The 19,339-nt window shown below is 40.3% G+C and overlaps 1 protein-coding gene across 1 annotated transcript; it reads left to right on the top strand.

Annotated features, from left to right (window-relative positions):
- Positions 1-806: 806 nt before the first annotated feature.
- LOC131235558 (rust resistance kinase Lr10-like) lies at positions 807-7,134 on the top strand. The gene is made up of 3 exons (XM_058232764.1): positions 807-985; positions 5,726-5,764; positions 5,869-7,134. Exons 1-3 carry the CDS (start codon positions 868-870, stop codon positions 6,981-6,983), a joined length of 1,272 nt encoding a protein of 423 aa, XP_058088747.1. The 5' UTR covers positions 807-867; the 3' UTR covers positions 6,984-7,134.
- Positions 7,135-19,339: the final 12,205 nt, after the last annotated feature.

Genomic DNA, 19,339 nt, shown 5'->3' with positions numbered 1-19,339 from the left:
TTATAGTGGGCCCTAATATTTTTTTAATAGTAAAGTTTTCATTCACCACCATTTTCTATAGCATGGTCCACCTGATATTTAAATCTTCTTCATTTTTGGGTTTATGCATTAAAATGATCTAAAAAAAATTGTATGAACGGTATAAATACAGAATAAATACATCAAGGTGGGTCCCAAATCAAGGGCGCACGGTCAGGATCCCTTCCGGGGTCGCAGCCAAGTCGCATTCGTTAGTCTTCGGGCATGGCATCTACGGAAGGATGCTTTAAATGATGTTGACGAATTGCGTCTGCAATTTCGGGAGCGGACTGGATGCGGATGGACCGTTCGGCCCTTACCGTGGGCCCACCTTTATGTATTTGTTTCATATCTATGCCGTTCATCCGTTTTTTCAGGTCATTTTTGTGTATGAACCAAAAACCGAAGTAGATCTAATTTTCAGGTGGACCATAGCATTGGAAATAGTGACGATCGACCATTAATGAGCCAAAAAAGCTTGGATTAAGCTGTTATTTGCTTTTTTCACTTCATCCAGTTTGATGTGATCTTATCAGCACGTTGATGGCAAATAAAAATTACTGAAACATTACGGTGGGCCCTAAGAATTTTTTAATGGGAAGGGGTTTCAATCACCGTTGTTTCCCATAGTATGGTCCACCTGAGATATGGGTCTTACTTAATTTTTTGGGCACATGCCATCAAATGATCCGAAAAAATGGATGAACGGTGTGGATATAAAATGAATACATCAAGATGGTCCTCACAGTAAGGGCGCACCATCTTGGAAGAGTCCAAGGTCGCACCGTCTTCAATTCAGAGATAATAAGATAAGTTTTGGGGTCTTTGTTTCTGAAAGGTGTGGAAAAGATGAAGGGCTCTCCAAAGAAGGTCTCTGTGGCTATCATTTCTCTCTTCTTCTTTGCTCTGTTCGTGTCTCCAATCCAATCAAGGAAATTAGCAACTGATGGAGATGAAATCGTAGCAGGTATTGTTCTCTTTCTTGGAAGATTGATATAAGGACATGTTTGGATGCACTATTGATTTGAATTGCAATTATTAGTCTAATAAAGTAGAAATAACCAAATTGCACCCCTTGTACGGCCAACCGTGTTGTGTTTTCGACATCTACTCTGTCCATCGGATGATACTCGATGTTAGGCTCTGAGAGAAAAATCGCAATTTGCCACATGGAGAAGTGATTGAGAGATGCCAAATGGTTTGTGCGTGGGGCCACCATAGTGTATATTCCTTCCAAACCGTTCATCAGATGTGGGCCCACTGGGATGTAGGGAGGCTGTACAAACAAGTCTGACCTACAACTCAGGCAGGGCAGCCTGCGTGAATTTAATGATTTTAATTGAGATTTTACGTTTTTTTTTCCCCTGTTGAGGCTGTTCGTACGTTGAGGAGGATAGAAGAGTGAAAAAAATGTCAATGTTTTGAAAAAGTGACATTTTCATTTGTCTTAAAGTTTAGTTCCATAAGGGAGGAAGCAGATCACGCACATCGTGGTGTGTCAACTTGACCAGCTTATGTGTGCCCACCATGATGTATGTGTTATATCCACACTGTTTATCCATTTTGCAATATCATTACCACGCACCGGGTGGTGTGTTGATGTGACCAGCTTCTGGGAGCCCCACCATGATGTATGTGTTATATACACACACTGTACATCTATCCATATTGCTAGATCATTTTAAGGCATGAGCCAAAAAAAAATGAGGTATGTCTAAAGCTCAAGTGAACCACACTACATAAACCAGTGGGGACAATGATACCCACCATTGAAACCTTCTTTGGTTCCACCATGATGTTTAATTGTTGTCCAACCTGTTAATAAGGTAACACAAACCTGGATGAAGGGAAAACACAAATATTAGCTTTATCCAACACTTCTGTGGCCCCTAAGAAGTTGTCAGTGGTAGGCGCTGCTTTTTGTGGTGGGGTCCACTTGAGGTTTAGATCTAACTCAATTTTTAGCTCATGCCCTAAAATGTTCTTGCAGAATGGATGGATAGTGTGGATATAACACATATCATGGTGAAGCCCACAAAAGTTGGAAGTTGGTGATGTTAACACACTACCAAAGTCTAGCACACCACCACACCACCAGACGATTTACTTTCGATAATGAATAGGAAGAAGAATTTTAAAGGGTTTATAAATCTTTCCAGTATGTAGTGTTTTATATTAGTGCATTGTTATACTCTGGTTTAAATGCGTGCCCAAGGCCCGCCCAAAAAGAAAACTAACATGGAAAGTAGTTAATTAGGCGCGTGCGCACGAATACTCGTGCGTAAGGAAAATCTACCTGTGTTGTGTGCGAGGAGATTCAAGCCCTGATAGGCTTGAGTGGTTCTCTTTCTTTGAGTCAAGATGGGTTTGATTGATGCAATTGCCCCACATCTCACATGTCGGCGCTCCACACATTTGCATGAGAAAAGGGCCTTTTATCACACTTTTTTAGCCCTTCCTACTTTCCTTTTCTTTTAAATCTTTACAGTAAGAAATATCTTTACTTTTCTTTTCTTTTAAATCTCTATATTAAGAAATTTTCTTTTTCTTCTGTATCTTTATATTAGGCGAAACAATCTTAGATTTTTCTTATTTAAGCACTTTATTTTTAACTAATTTCTTAAATATAATGCTTTTTTATTTGGGTAGTTTTTTGTTTTTAAGATCTTGGATAGGTAGAAATTCTATTTTTAGATTCCATAAATTTTATGGCAGATTATAAGGACTCATTATAAATAAAGCTTACGCCAGTAGAATAAAATACTTGAATGGTATTCTCTTAGGTCTGGTACATGCCGCACGCTCATTAGAAAATATTCTCACTTAGCTTAGGTCCATAGGCCTCTTAAATTTTATTGTTAATGGATGAACATGAACACTTCATTAGTAAAACATTAACATTTTAAAACATGGGTGAGTTGGTCATGCTTGATCCAATTACAATTAAATGGGTTGGGTCAGGTCGGGTTGGGTTGGGCTTGGTCTCGATAAACTATAAATTTGTGTGGTTGGGCGTGGGCTTAGCATATTTCAAATGTATTGGGCTAGGCCTCTGGATAGTGGATAGAGGGTAGGGTTTAGGCTAGATTTCTTAGCCCATTTAGTAAATGGGTTAGGCTTGGGACCCTGACCCAACTCATCAAGGTTGATGGGATACCAGGGTCACTTGTTCAGGACATTAGCTATTCATGACAAGGCTACGATTACCAATTTAGGACACTAATAGTTCATGATAGAGCTGAACTTTACCCGAGCCTAACCCAATTACCAACTAGATCTGAACTTCTAACTTCTAGATCGGAGATGACCCAATGGGCCTAAGGGCTACTTGGATGCACCAATAACCGGTGAAGTTAAAAGAATAACCGAATTAACTCTTTTTTAATTGTGTTTGGCTAAGCAATGAAAAGTGAATAAGTTTTATTCCCCGTTAATGTTTTTTTTTTTTTTTTTAAAGATTATTTTTTAATATTTAAATAGTGGTTTTTCTTTTAACCACATTCGCTTCTCTCTCCCTCTCCCGTAAATATACATTAGGGATGACAATGGGTCAAGTTTGCGCTAGACCCAGCCTTGCTTGACATTTAAGGACCTACATTCGAGCTCGTTCCATGTATAGGTCGAAGCTCAAGTCCCAAAAGACCCCACCAAGCTTGGCCTGAAAATTGATAAAATCTCTATTTCTCACCTGAAGTTCCTAATCTATCCATTGATCATGAGCATCACACGCATAAAATAAAAAAGACTTAAAAGGAAAAAAAATTTTGATTAGTTGACATTCATGATGGATGGATTACCTTGTCAAGGATGGGAATGATATATGTAGGGATATAAGATGCATATATGAAGACAGGTCAGGCCAGGGAGGGTTAGATTAAGTCAGGTTAAAATGACTTGAGCCCAAGCCTAAATAAGAAAATTGATATGCAAGATTTCAGGCTTAGATCCTATTAATTCAGAAACAATCACACAAAATCCACATTCCACATGAAAATTCAAGCATTTAATTAAAAGGGGAATTTATGCGGGTCCAAGCCGACACAGGCTAAGACTGGACCAATAAAAATTATAAACCAAACGATGTCAAAAGGAAATAAAATCAACTACTGATGCATAAAAATCAGTCTCTAATTCAAGGGATTCCCTAATTTTAATTCAAGGAACCCTAAGGTGATAAAAAGGGACAAATCAATTAGGGATCATGTAATCTAGGGTTAGGATTCATGAAAAACCGCTATGAGAGGATAAAAACCTGAGCCAAAAGATAATCCCGCGTGTGGACAACAACAATGGCCCGGACGGACGTGCGTGTGATCCCGGCCGCACGTGTGTGGGGCCTACTATTCAGAAAAAGATCACCTTGGCCCTGGTCGGCCAGGGATGGACTCTAAAACCCCCAAATCTCAGCTCGATCTGATGTACGGTTTGTGCGTGGTGCTCAGGGTGTGCCGAATCGGCCAAATTTGGAAACCTGTTGTAATGAAGAAATCTGATGCAACAAAATGACAAATTTGAAGTACAGATGATGAGGGAAGATGGAAAAAAAGATTATGGAAGATGGGGGTGAATTAGGATCGATGTGGATGTGGCTTCGCACCACGGTAGTTAGCCCTTTGAAAAGGGAGGGCTTCGCACCCACTTTTGAATTCTTCCACAACTCACGAAGAGAGTAGAAAAATAAAGCAGAAATTTTTTATTAACTTCAATAAATCAAAAGAACTACAAGGGGTGCCCATTTATAGGGAGAATCATATACTCAAAAACTCGCACCATGGGAGACACCTATTACTTGGCGATGAAGTAAACTAAACAAGGAAATCTAAAGCGTTCACGATGTTCTAAATAATAACAATAAGCAAAACCTAAAATATAAAACCAATCCGACGAGTAGGCCACGATCATGAGATCTCATGGTGGGCTTTTCTTGACTATCGGGCCACTTTTTCTTAACCAAAACTTGACCTCTAGCTAGGAGGCCCTCTCTGGACGTCGTCATCGAGCCAGATCGATGGTGGGGTCCTCCTTCTGCGCACGTACGTGCGTAGGGGTGGTGGTGTGCGGGCGTGCGTGTGCACGATGTCCTCATCATGAGCCCAAGCCTAAATAAGAAAATTGATCTTGCCATGCATGTCATGTCAAGCCCAAGCCTGAAAGATGGGCCTAGCTAATAGCTAATGGTTGCAAATGGAAGTTATGAAAAACTAATGGAATGTGGGTAGTTGCAACAGTCATATGTTTTTATGTGGGTATTTGCAAATATTCTATAATTGATGTGTGAATTTGTAAAAACCTTAAAATGGAAATATAGTCAACTGCAAAAAAAACAAAAAAAAAAAAAAAGAAGAAGAAGAAAAAACTATTGATTAGAGTTTTTTTTTTACACACACACCTGACACACAAACCCACACGCCGCAGTGGGATTTCACCACTTATGGGTGTTGAACCCAAGACCTCGTGTTGAAACTCCTCAGAGTCTACCACTGAGGTAAGGACTCGAACCCTATTAATTAGAGGTTAGGATCATCTAACCAGACAGTATGTATATGCACCTAATTACACAATATCTAGGCCAATGTTTAGATGCAATTTTTTTTTCCTACTTTATTAGACTAGTAGTTGCAATTTTAGCTGACTTGCATCAAAACATGTATACCCTAAGTAATCATTTTCAATCCACCTTTGACATTTATGTTTGCTATTTCAACAGATGAGTGGTATGTCGTGGAAGAGACCATAAACGTCATAGGTAACATATTCTTACCGAATTGTACTCGTTGAATCTTAAAGGTAGGGTTTGAATTTCCTGTGCATTCTACCTTAAAATTAAACTCCTCTTTTTTTTGTTTGTAGAAGCCACTCTATTTGTGAGAGCTTTATTGGGTGTATTGCATCTCTTCATCGTGATTATCTATGTGATCTATCGGAGATGTAGACGCATGAATGGTAAAAAGAACTTACAACACAACCATGAAACCCTGGGTCCATCTAGGTATTCCTATTTGGATATCGCAAGAATGACTGATAATTTTAAGGAAAAACTAGGTCAAGGAGGTTTTGGGTCCGTTTATAAAGGTATACTTCATGATGGGCAACCTGTTGCAGTAAAGATGTTGGATAATTCAAAGAGTAATGTTGAAGAATTCATCAATGAAGTTACTACGATTGGTAGAATTCATCATGTCAATGTAGTGCGATTGATTGGCTTTTGCTTTGAAGGGTTAAGATACGCTCTTGTGTATGAGTTCATCCCCAATGGACCTTTAGAAAAATACATATTTTCGAATGATGGAAAGAACCAAATGATTACTTGGGAAAAACTATATGAGATTGTGTTAGGCGTTGCCCATGGGATTGAGTACCTGCACAGAGAATGCAACATGCGAATACTCCAATTCGACATCAAACCACACAATATCTTGCTAGATGGCAACTTCAATCCTAAAATTTCCGATTTTGGACTTGCAAAGCTGTGCCCCAATGATCACAGAGCTGTCTCCACTAGTGCGGGAGGGACAACGGGATACATGGCACCAGAACTATTTGCAACGAATTTTGAAGGCATCTCATACAAATCCAACGTTTATGGTTTCGGAATGTTGCTATTGGAAATTGCTGGAAGAAGTAAGAATTTCAACCGCCGCGTAGAACATTCAAGTCAGGTACACTTCCTGACATGGGTTTATGACCGAATCGCTCAAGAGGGGGACATGGAAATTAGCAATGGGACTAAGACCGATGGGGATATCGCTAGGAAGATGGCAATAGTCGGGCTTTGGTGCATACAAACAAATCCAGACAGTCGCCCTTCAATTAACAAAGTCGTGGAAATGTTAGAAGGTAAGAATGAGCTTCTTGAAATGCCACCGACGCCTTTACTTGATTTCCCAGAGCAACAACATATCGAAGATCTTTCTCTTACCGAGAAAGATAACGTAGCATTATTAAGACGTCCAAATATAGATTGATTATTGTCGATTTTCTCTATCTATCCATCAAAGTTCAATCCATTTATGTATTAAATGTTTGGGAAGTCCATGTTTGCTACTTTGTTATGTTTAAATTATTGCAAAATGGGTGGATGGAAAAGATGGGAGAGTCCAATCCATGTTGTGAGAAGGTAATTTCTATTGCATTTGAAAATTTGGAAAATTCATGTTTACTAATTGGTCATGTGAAAACTTAGTAAATTCTTTTTGAAACTAATTGGTCATGTGAAAACTTAGTAAATTCTTTTTGAAATACTCACTTGGATAAGTACCAAGTGATGTTGTGGGACTAATAATCGCTGATTGCACGACATTTTTAGTTCTCTGTATGTAGCACTGCTTTATATACTTTTCATGTTTTCAAAATATATTCTTCAAGGCAAAGCTAATAATGGCTTGGCTTCTCCAAATCTATTGCAATTAGAGAAAATAAGTTATCTTTCATCTGAAAATGATGCAGGACATGAAAATTAAATATGATATGCGAGATTTCAGGCTTAAGATCACGGTAGTTCAGAAATAATTACACAAATTCCATATCCCACATGAAAGTCCAAACATTTAATTAAGGGGAATCTATGCGGATCCAGGCCTACACATGATAGGGCTGGATCAATAAAAATTATGAACTAAACGATACTCAAAGATAAGAAATAATCATCCACACATGCATAATAATCAGTCCATAATTCAATGGATACAAAAATTCTAAATCGGGGAACCCTAGGGTAAGAAAAGGGGTATGAAATTGGAGATTTGAGTAATTTACGATTAGGTTTAGGGATTTTAGGTGAAAGTGAAGTGAAAGAGAGAAGAGAGACGAACCAAAGAAGTACCGCATGTGTGGACAACAACAATGGCCCAGTCGCACGTACGTGTGATCCCAGCCACACGTGTGGGACCCACTATTCAGAAAAAGGCCACCTTGGCCCTGGTCGGCCAGGGATGGACTCCAAAACCCTTAAATCTCAGCTAGATCCAATGTACGGTTTATGTGTGGTGCTCCGCCGAAGTTTCGGTATTTCTATATGGCTAGATTCTGAAATTTTGCTATTTGCTGGAATAGATGAATAATTTGAAGTGTAGATGATGTGGTGAGATGAGAAGAAGGGATGGTAGAAGATGGGTAGTAAAGATGGCGATGGATGGGGGCGAATCCGGATAGATGTGGCTTGCACCACGGTAGTTAACCCTTCGATGAAGGGAGGGCTTCACACCCAATTAGGCTTCACAACTCAAAGAGTAGGAAAACGTAGAATTTTTATTAATATTCAATGAATCAAAAGAACTACAAGGGGTGCCTATTTATAGGGAAAATCCTATATCCCTAAACTCGCGTCATGTGCGCAACTTCTTACTTGGTTATGAAGTAAATTAAAATAAAAACCAGACAAAGAAATCCAATGTGTTCATGATGTTTTAAATAATAACAATAAGTAAAACTTAAAATATGAAATCAATCCGACTAGTGGGTCACGATCATGAGATCCCATGATAGGCTTTTCTTGACTATCGGGCCCACTCTTTTGAACAAAACTTCGTCTTCTAGATAGGAGGTCCTTCCTAGACGTCATCGAGCCAGATCGACGGTGAGGCCCTCCTACTCCGTGCGTACGTGCGTAGGTAGAGCGGCGTGCGTGCGCGTGTGGGCAAAATGTCTCCATTAATTCTCATCGGCTGCGAAGATTTCGCCACTGGCGAAATAAAACTCCTGAACCGCTCCAGGATGTTAAGATCAAGTTTCTGAAGCTCCTCCATAGTGAGTCATGTGTTGTTTGAAGCTGGGCGTGACTTCCATTTAACCAGCTACTTATTAAACCCGTCGTCCGATGTTGAAACTATCTGATAGTCCAGGATATCTTATATTTACTCTCTGGGTGTGTGAAGGTTAGGTATGGGAGGTAGAGGCTGGGAAGAAAGGTCGGAAAGAGTAGGTATGAGAGGTAGAGGTTGGAAAAATGGGTCGGAACGGGTAGATATGGGATGTAGAGGCTGGAAAAATGGGTAGGGATGAGTAGGTATGGGAGGTAGAGGCTAGGAAAATGGGTTGGGACGGGTAGGTATAGGACGTAGAGGCTTGGAAAATGGGTCGAGAGGGGGTCATGGATCAAGTGATAAATCTGGGGAATCAGGACGGGTAGGTGAAGGGTCGAACAAAGTATCAGAAAAGTAACTAGATCCTCCACATTGAATGTGAAACTAATTCCCATAGAAGGTGGAAGATCTACCTCATATGCATTGAGACCATTTTGTTTTATAATTTTGAAGGGTACAGCCCTATACACGTGTAATTTTTGAACGGCTCCCTGAGGGTACCAGCATGGCTTGATGCGAATCATCACAGTCTCTTACATTGAATTCCTTGAAACATTTATGTTGGTCTGCAGAAAGTGAGTAATGTTCATTACTAGTCATGATCTTCTGCCTGATTTCTTGATGCCATGAATGAATGTGATACGCAAAAGGCTCTGCAGGCTCTGACGGCCTATGAGACGGTGACATAGGGACAAGATCAATAGGTTTTTCAAGTTTATAACCAGTAACGACTTCATAAGGACTGAGACCTGTGGACCTATCGACAGAACTATTAAACGCAAACTCGGCTATAGATATTACAGTGTCTCATGTTCTGGTGTGCTCTATATTCCTCCTAGGGGAAGACTTATCCGGTAGATTATCAGGAAAGACATCACGAAATTCATCTTCTACCGGAATGGCCTTAGTGGGTAACTCTAAACTAGCTTCTTGACAACCTGCCTAAGATTGGGCATCTTTCCCAATGGTGGGGTTTGCCCTGACGATGGTCGCTAGTCGAGTAATGCGCACATCAAGCAGTTCAAAGTATTGGTCAATTTCCAAGCACTTATCCAAAGACTCGATCTACTGGGACAGCTTATTTAATAACTCTAGCAGTTGTTCCATGTTTAGTGTAGGATGCAAACTGAAGCCACGACCCGTACGTGTGGGCATACACTGACTCGCTCAACCTAAGGACCTTCTACGACGACTATACGTGTCTAAAAGAATCTAAATGAACCTATGAGACTATATGAAGGAAACTACACACCGTTACTAATATTCAACAATATAGTTGTCAAAATAAGGGAATAACAGAAAGTTACAGCAATGTGAATTGTTAACTTCCTGATAATCAGAAATTTCAGCAACTAATATCAGTAAATACAGACTCCTAAGCGGCTATATATGATGAATTGGATGTATGATGGACTTAAACAAACTAAACCCTAAATATGTGATGTATTTCCCTATAAGAACCTTAAGCTCTGATACCAAATTTGATGCAGGACATGAAAATTAAATATGATATGCGAGATTTCAGGCTTAAGATCACGTTAGTTCAGAAACAATTACACAAATTCCATATCCCACATGAAAGTCCAAATATTCAATTAAGAGGAATCTATGTGGGTCCAGGCCTTCACATGATAGGACTGGATCAATAAAAATCATGAACCAAACAATACTCAAAGATAAGAAATAATCATCCACACATGCATAGTAATCAGTCTATAATCAAAGGGATTCAGAAATTTCAATTCGGAGAACCCTTGGGTAAGAAAAGGAGCATAAAATTGGAGATTTGAGTAATTTACGGTTAGGTTTAGGGATTTCGGGTGAAAGCGGAGTGAAAGAGAGGATAGAGACGAACTAGAGAAGTACTGCACGCGTGGACAATAACAATGGCCCAGACTCATGTGCATGTGATCCCTACCGCACATGTGTGGGACCCACTATTCAGAAAAAGGCTACATTGGCCCTGGTCGGAAAGGGATGGACTCCAAAACCCTTAAATCTCAGCTCGATCTGATGTACGATTTGTGCGTGGTGCTCCACCGAAGTTTCAGCTCTCCTGTAGGGTAAGATTCTGAAATTCTATTGTGGGAAGGAGAATTGCTGTAATAGATGAATGATTCGAAGTGTAGATGATGGAGTGAGATGAGAAGAAGGGATGGTAGAAGATGGGTAGTAGAGATGACGATGGATGGGGGCAAATCGGGATAGATGTGGCTTTGCACCACGGAAGTTAACCCTTCGATGAAGGGAGGGCTTCGCACCCAATTAGGCTTTTACAACTCAAAGAGTAGGAAAACGTAGAATTTTTATTAATCTTTAATGAATCAAAAGAACTACAAGGGATGCCTATTTATAGGAAAAATCATGTACCCTTAAACTCGCCCCATGTGCGCAACCTCTTACTTGGCAATGAAGTAAACTAAAATAAAAACCAAGCAAAGAAATTCAAAGCGTTCATGGTGTTCTAAATAATAACAATAAGAAAAACATAAAATATGAAATCAATCCGACTATTGGGCCACGATCATGAGATTTCATGATGGGCTTTTCTTTACTATCGGGCCCACTCTTTTGAATCAAACTTCGTCTTCTAGCTAGGAAGCCTTCTCTGGACGTCATCATCGAGCCAGATCGATGATGGAGCCCTCCTACTCCGTGCATACATGTGTAGGTGGGGCGGCGTGCGTGCGCGTGTGCGCGAGATGTCCCCATAAGAAAAGAAACATATTCCTTATTTACTTAATATTGTTCTGAAAAGACTCTAAGCTGCTGATATTTGCATTTGAGATCCAATCCTAATTTGTCTGGAGAAAGAATATGACGACGACGATGATGACAATGAATCGATGCTTTAGCTCATGACCATATGGCAAAACATTCTTTGAATTAAACAAGCACAGTTCATATATGGGATGAAGCTTTGATCTATTGTTTTTTATAACACACGCATGCCACATGGGCACTGAACCCATGACCTGTCCGATAAACTCAATGTGTCAACTATTGAGACCCAATCCATTACTTGGTCCAACCAACATTTTCACATGCTCACTGTGCGGTGTGGCCGCCTAGCTAGCTAGCCATGCCCCACACATTTGGGTTTTAGTTTATTAATGAAGGGTAGCACGTGAATGTGCCTACACATCAAGTAGGTTGCATTTTGCTAATGACATGACCAAAACATCAGCCAGGTCCACTTACCTAGTGATTCACCACATTGTACCTTGGGTGCCACATGCACTACTTAAGTTACAAATGGTTGTATGTAAAAGTGAGTGAGGATTTAGCAGAACCCAAAAAATAACTAAAAGATTAGAAAGAGATTTTTGTGACTCCTTTGTAAACAGACGAGAATAACCTCAATGTACTTTAACTTGTTGTGTAGTAAAGGTTTTAAGTATACATTTTTTAAAGGGTGGCCTACTTGAGTGTTGAAGCAGCCTGATTTCAAGATCAAGGCCCAACAAAGGGTGGTGTACATGCTTGGATGGCATGGGTTCCATGCAAGTTAAGTCGTTTCTCCCACGTTACTGAAAGTAATTAACTTTGGCAGGTGTCCAGCCCAATGTTACCAAGTGTTTTCCTTATGCTTCTTTAGCTTTCCCTTTCGGATAGGGATAATCCTAACCATTTATCTCATGATAAGCATTGCTTATGTGTGACGGATGATATGCAGGCACTTAGAAATTGCATACATGGTATACAGGTGAGTCAAATTATTATGGTTCTAAGGTTAGATGTATCATGAATTAAAAACTATGCTCATTTGATTATCGGATTAGTGGACATTTAGGGCCCATTTGGATACCACCAAATAAGTTACTTTTTAATTTATGTTAAGTAATTAAGTTACTTTTTTCGCTTATGTTAATTTGGTAACATCATCATAAAAGCAACTTAGGTGCCAAAAGCTATTTATCTTAATAAGTAATTTTTTTAGCTTTTTAACTTGTGACTTTTCTACTTTTCTCTCTCATTGTATATGTTAAAAGAGGCTCTCTCACGGTGCATATCAAAGAAGGCCTCACCTGGTGCACTCTCCACATTGAAGGTGGGGCTCACACAGTGGACAGTCCTGATAAAAGGTGGGCCTACATGATGGATAACCCCATATTAATGTGGGCCTATATATGAATAGTCCACATCAAAGGTCAGCTGATAATGATAGAAAGCCCACATCCAAATCGGGTCGGTATGATGGACAACCCACTTCGAAGGTGGGGCCTACATGATGGACGGTTCATATCAAAGGTGGGCTCTACATGATGGGCAATGGACATTGAATGTGGGTCCCATATGTTGGATGACCCATATTGAGGTAGCTCACATGATGGACTATCCACATCAAAGGTCCCCTAATGATAAATGACCCACATTCAAGGCGAGCCATGCATGATGGGCAAACTACGTTGAAAGTGGGGCCCACATGATGGATGGTCCACATCAAAGGTAAGCTCCACATGATGGGCAATTAATAATGGTGGGCCCACATGATGGATGATCCACATCAAGGTGGGCCCCATATGATGGATGGTCCACATTACCATAGGCGTCACATGATGGATGCTCCACATCAAAGTTCGACCCTAAATATGAGTGGCCCATATCCAAGGCCAGCCCTACACAATGGACAACCCATATCATAGGTGGGGTCCACATGATGGGTAGCGGATATTAAAGGTGGACCCCACATGATGGACAATAACACTGATGGTGGGACCCACTTGATGGATGACCAACATTAAAAGGTGGGCCCAACATAATGAATGGTGTACATCAAAGGTCGTGCCATAGTAATGAATGGCCCACTTCCAAGGTGGACTCTGTATGATGGACAACCCACGTCAAAGTCGGGCCCACACTATGAATGATCCACAACAAAGGTTGGCCCCACATGATAGATGGCTTATGTGAGGGGGACCAAACAGACTTGAAAGAGAATTGCTTATCATGTTGGAAACCAAGCATGCTTTTCTACATTTTGGTTGATAAGTATGTTTGTTACAAAACATACTTATTAGATGAGTAAGTAGAAACCAAGATAAGTTACTTATGAAATAAGTACTTTATCCAAAGTAACTTATGATCCAAACTTAAGATAAGTTACTAATGCCTCAAGTAACTTATCTTAGTTTCTACTTATTAAGCTAAATTGATTAAGTAATTTCTAAGTAAAAAAGTTACTTATAATTGGTCATAAATGAAACTTACATATCAAAAAAAAATTAAAAAAAAACTGAAACTTACATATCTCAAATAAGTTACTTATCTACCGCTGTAAGTAGAAAAAGTAACTTATTTGGTGGTATCCAAACAGGCCCTTATTAATAGTCAAAATTGAAAAATATCCATTGCTCTATTTCCACAAATTACAAGCGTCCGTGAATGTAATCACTTTTAGGATTCTTCTAATAATCTGATTTTGGAGATGTAACTTAGTAACCATTTCACAAGTTAGTCTGTTTAACTTGAGTTAATTCATGCACATTTAATATTTGTGAACGGCTGTGTATCAAGTGTCACACCTTACAAGAGTATTTGATACCTATCAATCAATTCCATGTACCAAAAAGCCAGAGATATTTGATACTCAAGCAGTGTACGACGATTGATCGCATGCACCTTGAAACTGCGCCTGTGGATTTTAGAGTTGAATGTGGCCCCATTGATTCATTGTTCTTACCCGCTGATATAGCATAAATTCCACATTAATCGGCATGTCGGTTCCAGTAGCCGGCAACACACCTTAGATCTTGAGTCACCATGAAGGAAACGAAAGGAATTCTAATCTTATGTATGTTTACCAAAGATGGTTATTGAGAATCAACTTCTTATAGATTCAATGTACAATGGGCCCGTAGTATATATGCCCACTGGTAATTTTCTCACGCTAAAAACTTTCATCCGCGTGATTTTCAAGATCTCTACCCACCTACAATTCCACGTGCATTTTACAAGTTTTGCTAATGGCTACAACTTTTCCTCATTCAAGTCCATAGTTTGGATGGATTATTTGACATGGTGTAGCCCACCTAAGTTTTGGATCAGGTTGAATTTTGGGCGCTAAAGAGAACATGAGGAGGCCCACATGATGGATGGATTAGATGTACATTATACATTGTGGTGTGCCCCCTAGTAAGCTTTGTATGAGAAGCTTGTAGTTCACTGTTTTGTAATGTATACATACTCTTTTACTAAGTAGTATTGAATTGCGATTATGCAATTTGCAGTAGATGAAGCCATTTTCTTTCTATGGCGCTTGGGTGAATTCTTGTGCAACTTTTATGCAAAATCAACTAAGTTACAGATGGTGTACTCCCACATTTCTCTAAAAAGATTAGATTGTAATTGATAGCCGAAAATTACTGTGTCCAGACCATCTTACTCAAAATCACATAATCTTTAAAGCCGAATGGATCCAATAGACTTTTCCAACAAGGGTGTTGAAAAATCCGATGGATTTTGATAGAAAAGATGACAACATACACCATGCTTCTGACTAAAGCAACCATCAACTGTCATTAGGACTAATCAATTTAGCTTAATCAAAGCTTGAAAAATCCATTTCAGATGTGATTGGAGGTCATTTGGATGCCCACTTCTATACGCGTTAGGCTTCGGGAAGGTCAAAATGTGACGTAAATGGGACGCAGACTCTAGCTACGAACGCGCATTTATGTGGGCGGGCCCATCATGATTTACCTGTTTATCCAGGCCGTCCATGCTTCTCTGTCATTTCAAGGTATGTTTACAAAAAAATAGGCAGATCTAAAGCTTAAGTGGATCACACCAAATAATAAATTTGGTTGTATTAAATGCACAAAACATTAAATGCGAGATTAATCTTTGTTGTGGTTCACTTGAGCGTTGTATCTGCCTAATTTTATTATTATTATTATTTTTTGCTGATAGCTTTAAATGATCCGAGAGAAGGAATAGATGGCATGGATAAACAAATACATCACAGTGGGCCCTCCCAGAGAACTGCCCATTGGTGGCTAGAGACGAGGGTAGGACACAATCTGCGTCCGAGGCGGTTTGCTTGTGACTTGAGCATCAGCTAGCTAGCTAGCAGAGCTCAGTGGGCCCAACCACGATGTATTAGTTTTATCCATACTGTGTATCTATTTTTCCAAGCATAAGCCTAAAAATGAGGCAGATTCAAAATTAAAATAGACCACACCACACGAAACAGTGGGATTGAACACTCGAAGCTAAAAACTTATTAATAGCGGTAAAAGTTTTAGATCAAACTGGTATTAGTGTTTTCCTTCCATCCATGTATATGTAACCTTGTGAACAAGTTGGATGATAAATAAACTTAACTATGGGCCTTAGGAAGGTTTCAAGGGTGGGCATCATTCTCCTCACTTATTCCTCTTGTGTGGGCCACTTAAGATTTGGATTTGACTCATTTATTTTTTTTTGGCTCATGTCCTATTATGAGCTGAAAAAATGGATGGACTGTGTGGATAAAATACATAAATTATGGTGGGGCCATGGAGCTTCGATATCAACGAGCTGGCTGGGATTAGGGTCACCAGCCAAACCGCTTCCTATAAAATGATGTTGGCCTACTTGAATATGCGATTCCTCCTAGAATGAGTCACGAGTATATTAGTAAATGGTGAAAGACTACCTGATAGTAGGAATCATTCTAGTTTTTGGCCCCACAATAAAGAGCCCACATACTGGTGGGACTTGGGTGAGACCCAGATGCGCTCCAATCTTGGCCGATGAACGTTAGGGTGCAGTGAATGTAGCGTGCTAACCTGGACGAAGTATAGTGACATGTCAGAATTCCACCCACATCGCTGGTTACTACTTCCAGGGTCTCACCCAAGTCACGCCCCATACTGGTATACACAAAACTAGAGGTGGGCATTTTGGACCCGATCCAGTGGATCCGACCCAATTTGACCTGACTCGGTACCGTTCCGAACAGAACCGACGGCTTAGATCAGCCTGATCGAGTCTGTCCACCCAGATCCGATCGTCTTTCGGGTTGGATCCAGATAGAGGTTGATCCAGACCGATTCGACCCGAATACCCGAACCGAAAGGATCCGACCCGAACTGACCCGACCTGACCCGGAACGGGTAGTATAAATATTCTTTTATACCTTTTATTTTCACTCGTTTAAATTACACCCCTCCCCTCTTTTCTTACCCTAACGAACGAACGAGCCTCCCCTTCCCGATCTTCTTCTTCTTCTTCCTCTCCACTCTCCAGTCTCCAACCTCCCCTTCCCATCACTGCTGGTGTTTCACAGCTTAGACGGTTTGATTTGAGTTAATACCTTTGATGTGTGCAATTTGAAGGAGCTGCGTATTGAGTTTCATACACAGTCAGAGTATTAAATAACTCCACCAGGATGGATACAGCGTGGTCGGTGATCTGTGGGACCCAACATGATGTATGTGTTTCATCCATTCTGTTCATCCATTTTTAAAGATAACTGTAGAGTTTTATTCCATAAAAAAAGGGTTATAAATCTCAAGTGGACCACACCACAGGATAACAATAGTGATTGGATATCCACCATTAAAATCCTCCTAAGGCCTACTATACTGTTTATTTGACATCCAATCTGTTGATTAGGTCATACAGTCCCAAATGAAGAGATAAAACAAAGATCAGCTTGATCCAAAACTTTTATGGCCCTCTAAATGTTTTTAATGGTCGACTCTCATTCAATACTGTTTCCTGTAATGTGATCAAATTGAGATTTGGTTATACCTAAATTTTGGATTCATGTTGTAAAATGATCTCTAAAAATAGATGGACAGCATGGATGAAACACATGTTATGGTGGGGCTCACATAGCACCGACCATGTCAGGGGAGTAGCCAATCTGTTTCCCGCCCACCATGATGTCTGTCTGACAACCACGCCAGCTGCGTAGGTACGTGTCTTGCGAAGCCGAGCACTGATGCTCCTCGAGCTCCGAGTTGTACGAAGGGTTCAAAGGATATCAAAGTTACATGGTCCACAGTGATGTATTTATTATATCTACACCGTTCATGTATTTTTAGATATCATTATAGAGCATTATCCAAAAAATGAATAAGATCTAAAGATCATCTTGACCACACCACAAATAGCAACAGAGAATGATTTTCACCGTTAAACAATTCGTGTGGTCCACATGATAGTTAGATCTATCTTATTTTCGTCTCAAACCTTAAGACCAGGTCACCAAATGGATGAACGGTTTGGATATAACACATATCTCATGATTACACCCCTAGAACTTGCTAACGTCAATACAAGCAAGTCCCAGACTTGCGTGAAAAGGACGGCACTGCACTTTCGTGCAGTGCACGTCAACAATATAATACCTCCGGTGAAATTACGGATAAGTTCTTTCAGAGACATGTGGGGCCCACCTTAATGTATATGTTTTATCTAAGCCGTTCATCCATTTTGATATAGCATTTTAGGCGTTGAGCAAAAAAGTGTGGTATATTGAAGGCTGAAGTGGACCACACCACATGAAATAGTTTGATTAAATTCAAACGATCCGAATCTTACCCAACCCGATTCGACTCGGGCAGGGTGACCGAGGCGGACTCGGTTCGAGTCAGGCTAGCCATGTATCGGATCAGTTTGAACCAGGCGATCCAGACTCAGTCCCAAATCGAATCGAGTTCGAATTAAACCACTGTAATTTCGGGTCAGATCGAATTAGGCCCGATCCGATCCGACCCGGACTGATGCACAGCTCTACACAAAACCCATTCAAGTGATCCCAACGTTGTAGGGAAATCAGCTAAGGAGACCAAGCCAATGTGGGACCCAAATATGGACCCGTTCCACCCGTCCATCATGTATCACGTGCTCTCGAGGATCACCTATCTTTTTGATGCGGCCCAGGCCTCACCCAAAACAATACAGCCCTTAGCATGATGCCCACTTGTTGTATGTATTTTATATCCACATCGGCCATTCATTTTTTCAGATTATTTTAGGCCACTAGGCCAAAAATGAAAAGATCTAATTTTCAGGTGGACCATACCATATGAAACAGTGGTAATTGACCATTAATGAGCCGCATAACTTTTAGATCAAGTTGTTTGTCTTTTTGCTTCATCAAGGTTTATGTGATCTTATCAACAGGTTCTTTGGAAAATAAACATTACGGTGGGCCCTAATAATTTTTTAATAGTGGAGCTTTCAATCACCACCATTTCCTATAGTATGGTCCACCTGAGATTTAAATCTTCTTCATTTTTGGGTTTATGCCTTAAAATAATCTGAAAAAAATGTATGGACGGTGTAAATATAGAATAAATACATCAAGGTGGGTCCCACAGCGAGTGTGGCACGATCAGGATCCCACCGATATTGCTGGTTCCGGGTTCGCAGCCAAGCCGCACTCGTTAGTCTTCGGCATGGCAGGCGCCAGCGAAGGATGCTTTAAATGATGTTGACGGAATTGCATCTGCAATTTCGTGGAGCGGACTGGATGCGGATGGACCGTTCGTCCCTTACCGTGGGGTCCACCTTTATTTATTTGT

The sequence above is a fragment of the Magnolia sinica genome, chromosome 19, assembly GCF_029962835.1.
Source record: "Magnolia sinica isolate HGM2019 chromosome 19, MsV1, whole genome shotgun sequence".
In the NCBI taxonomy this organism is placed as follows: Eukaryota; Viridiplantae; Streptophyta; class Magnoliopsida; order Magnoliales; family Magnoliaceae; genus Magnolia; species Magnolia sinica.
Note: the sequence above shows the minus strand (reverse complement) of the source record. Positions and strands in the feature narration are given on the sequence as shown.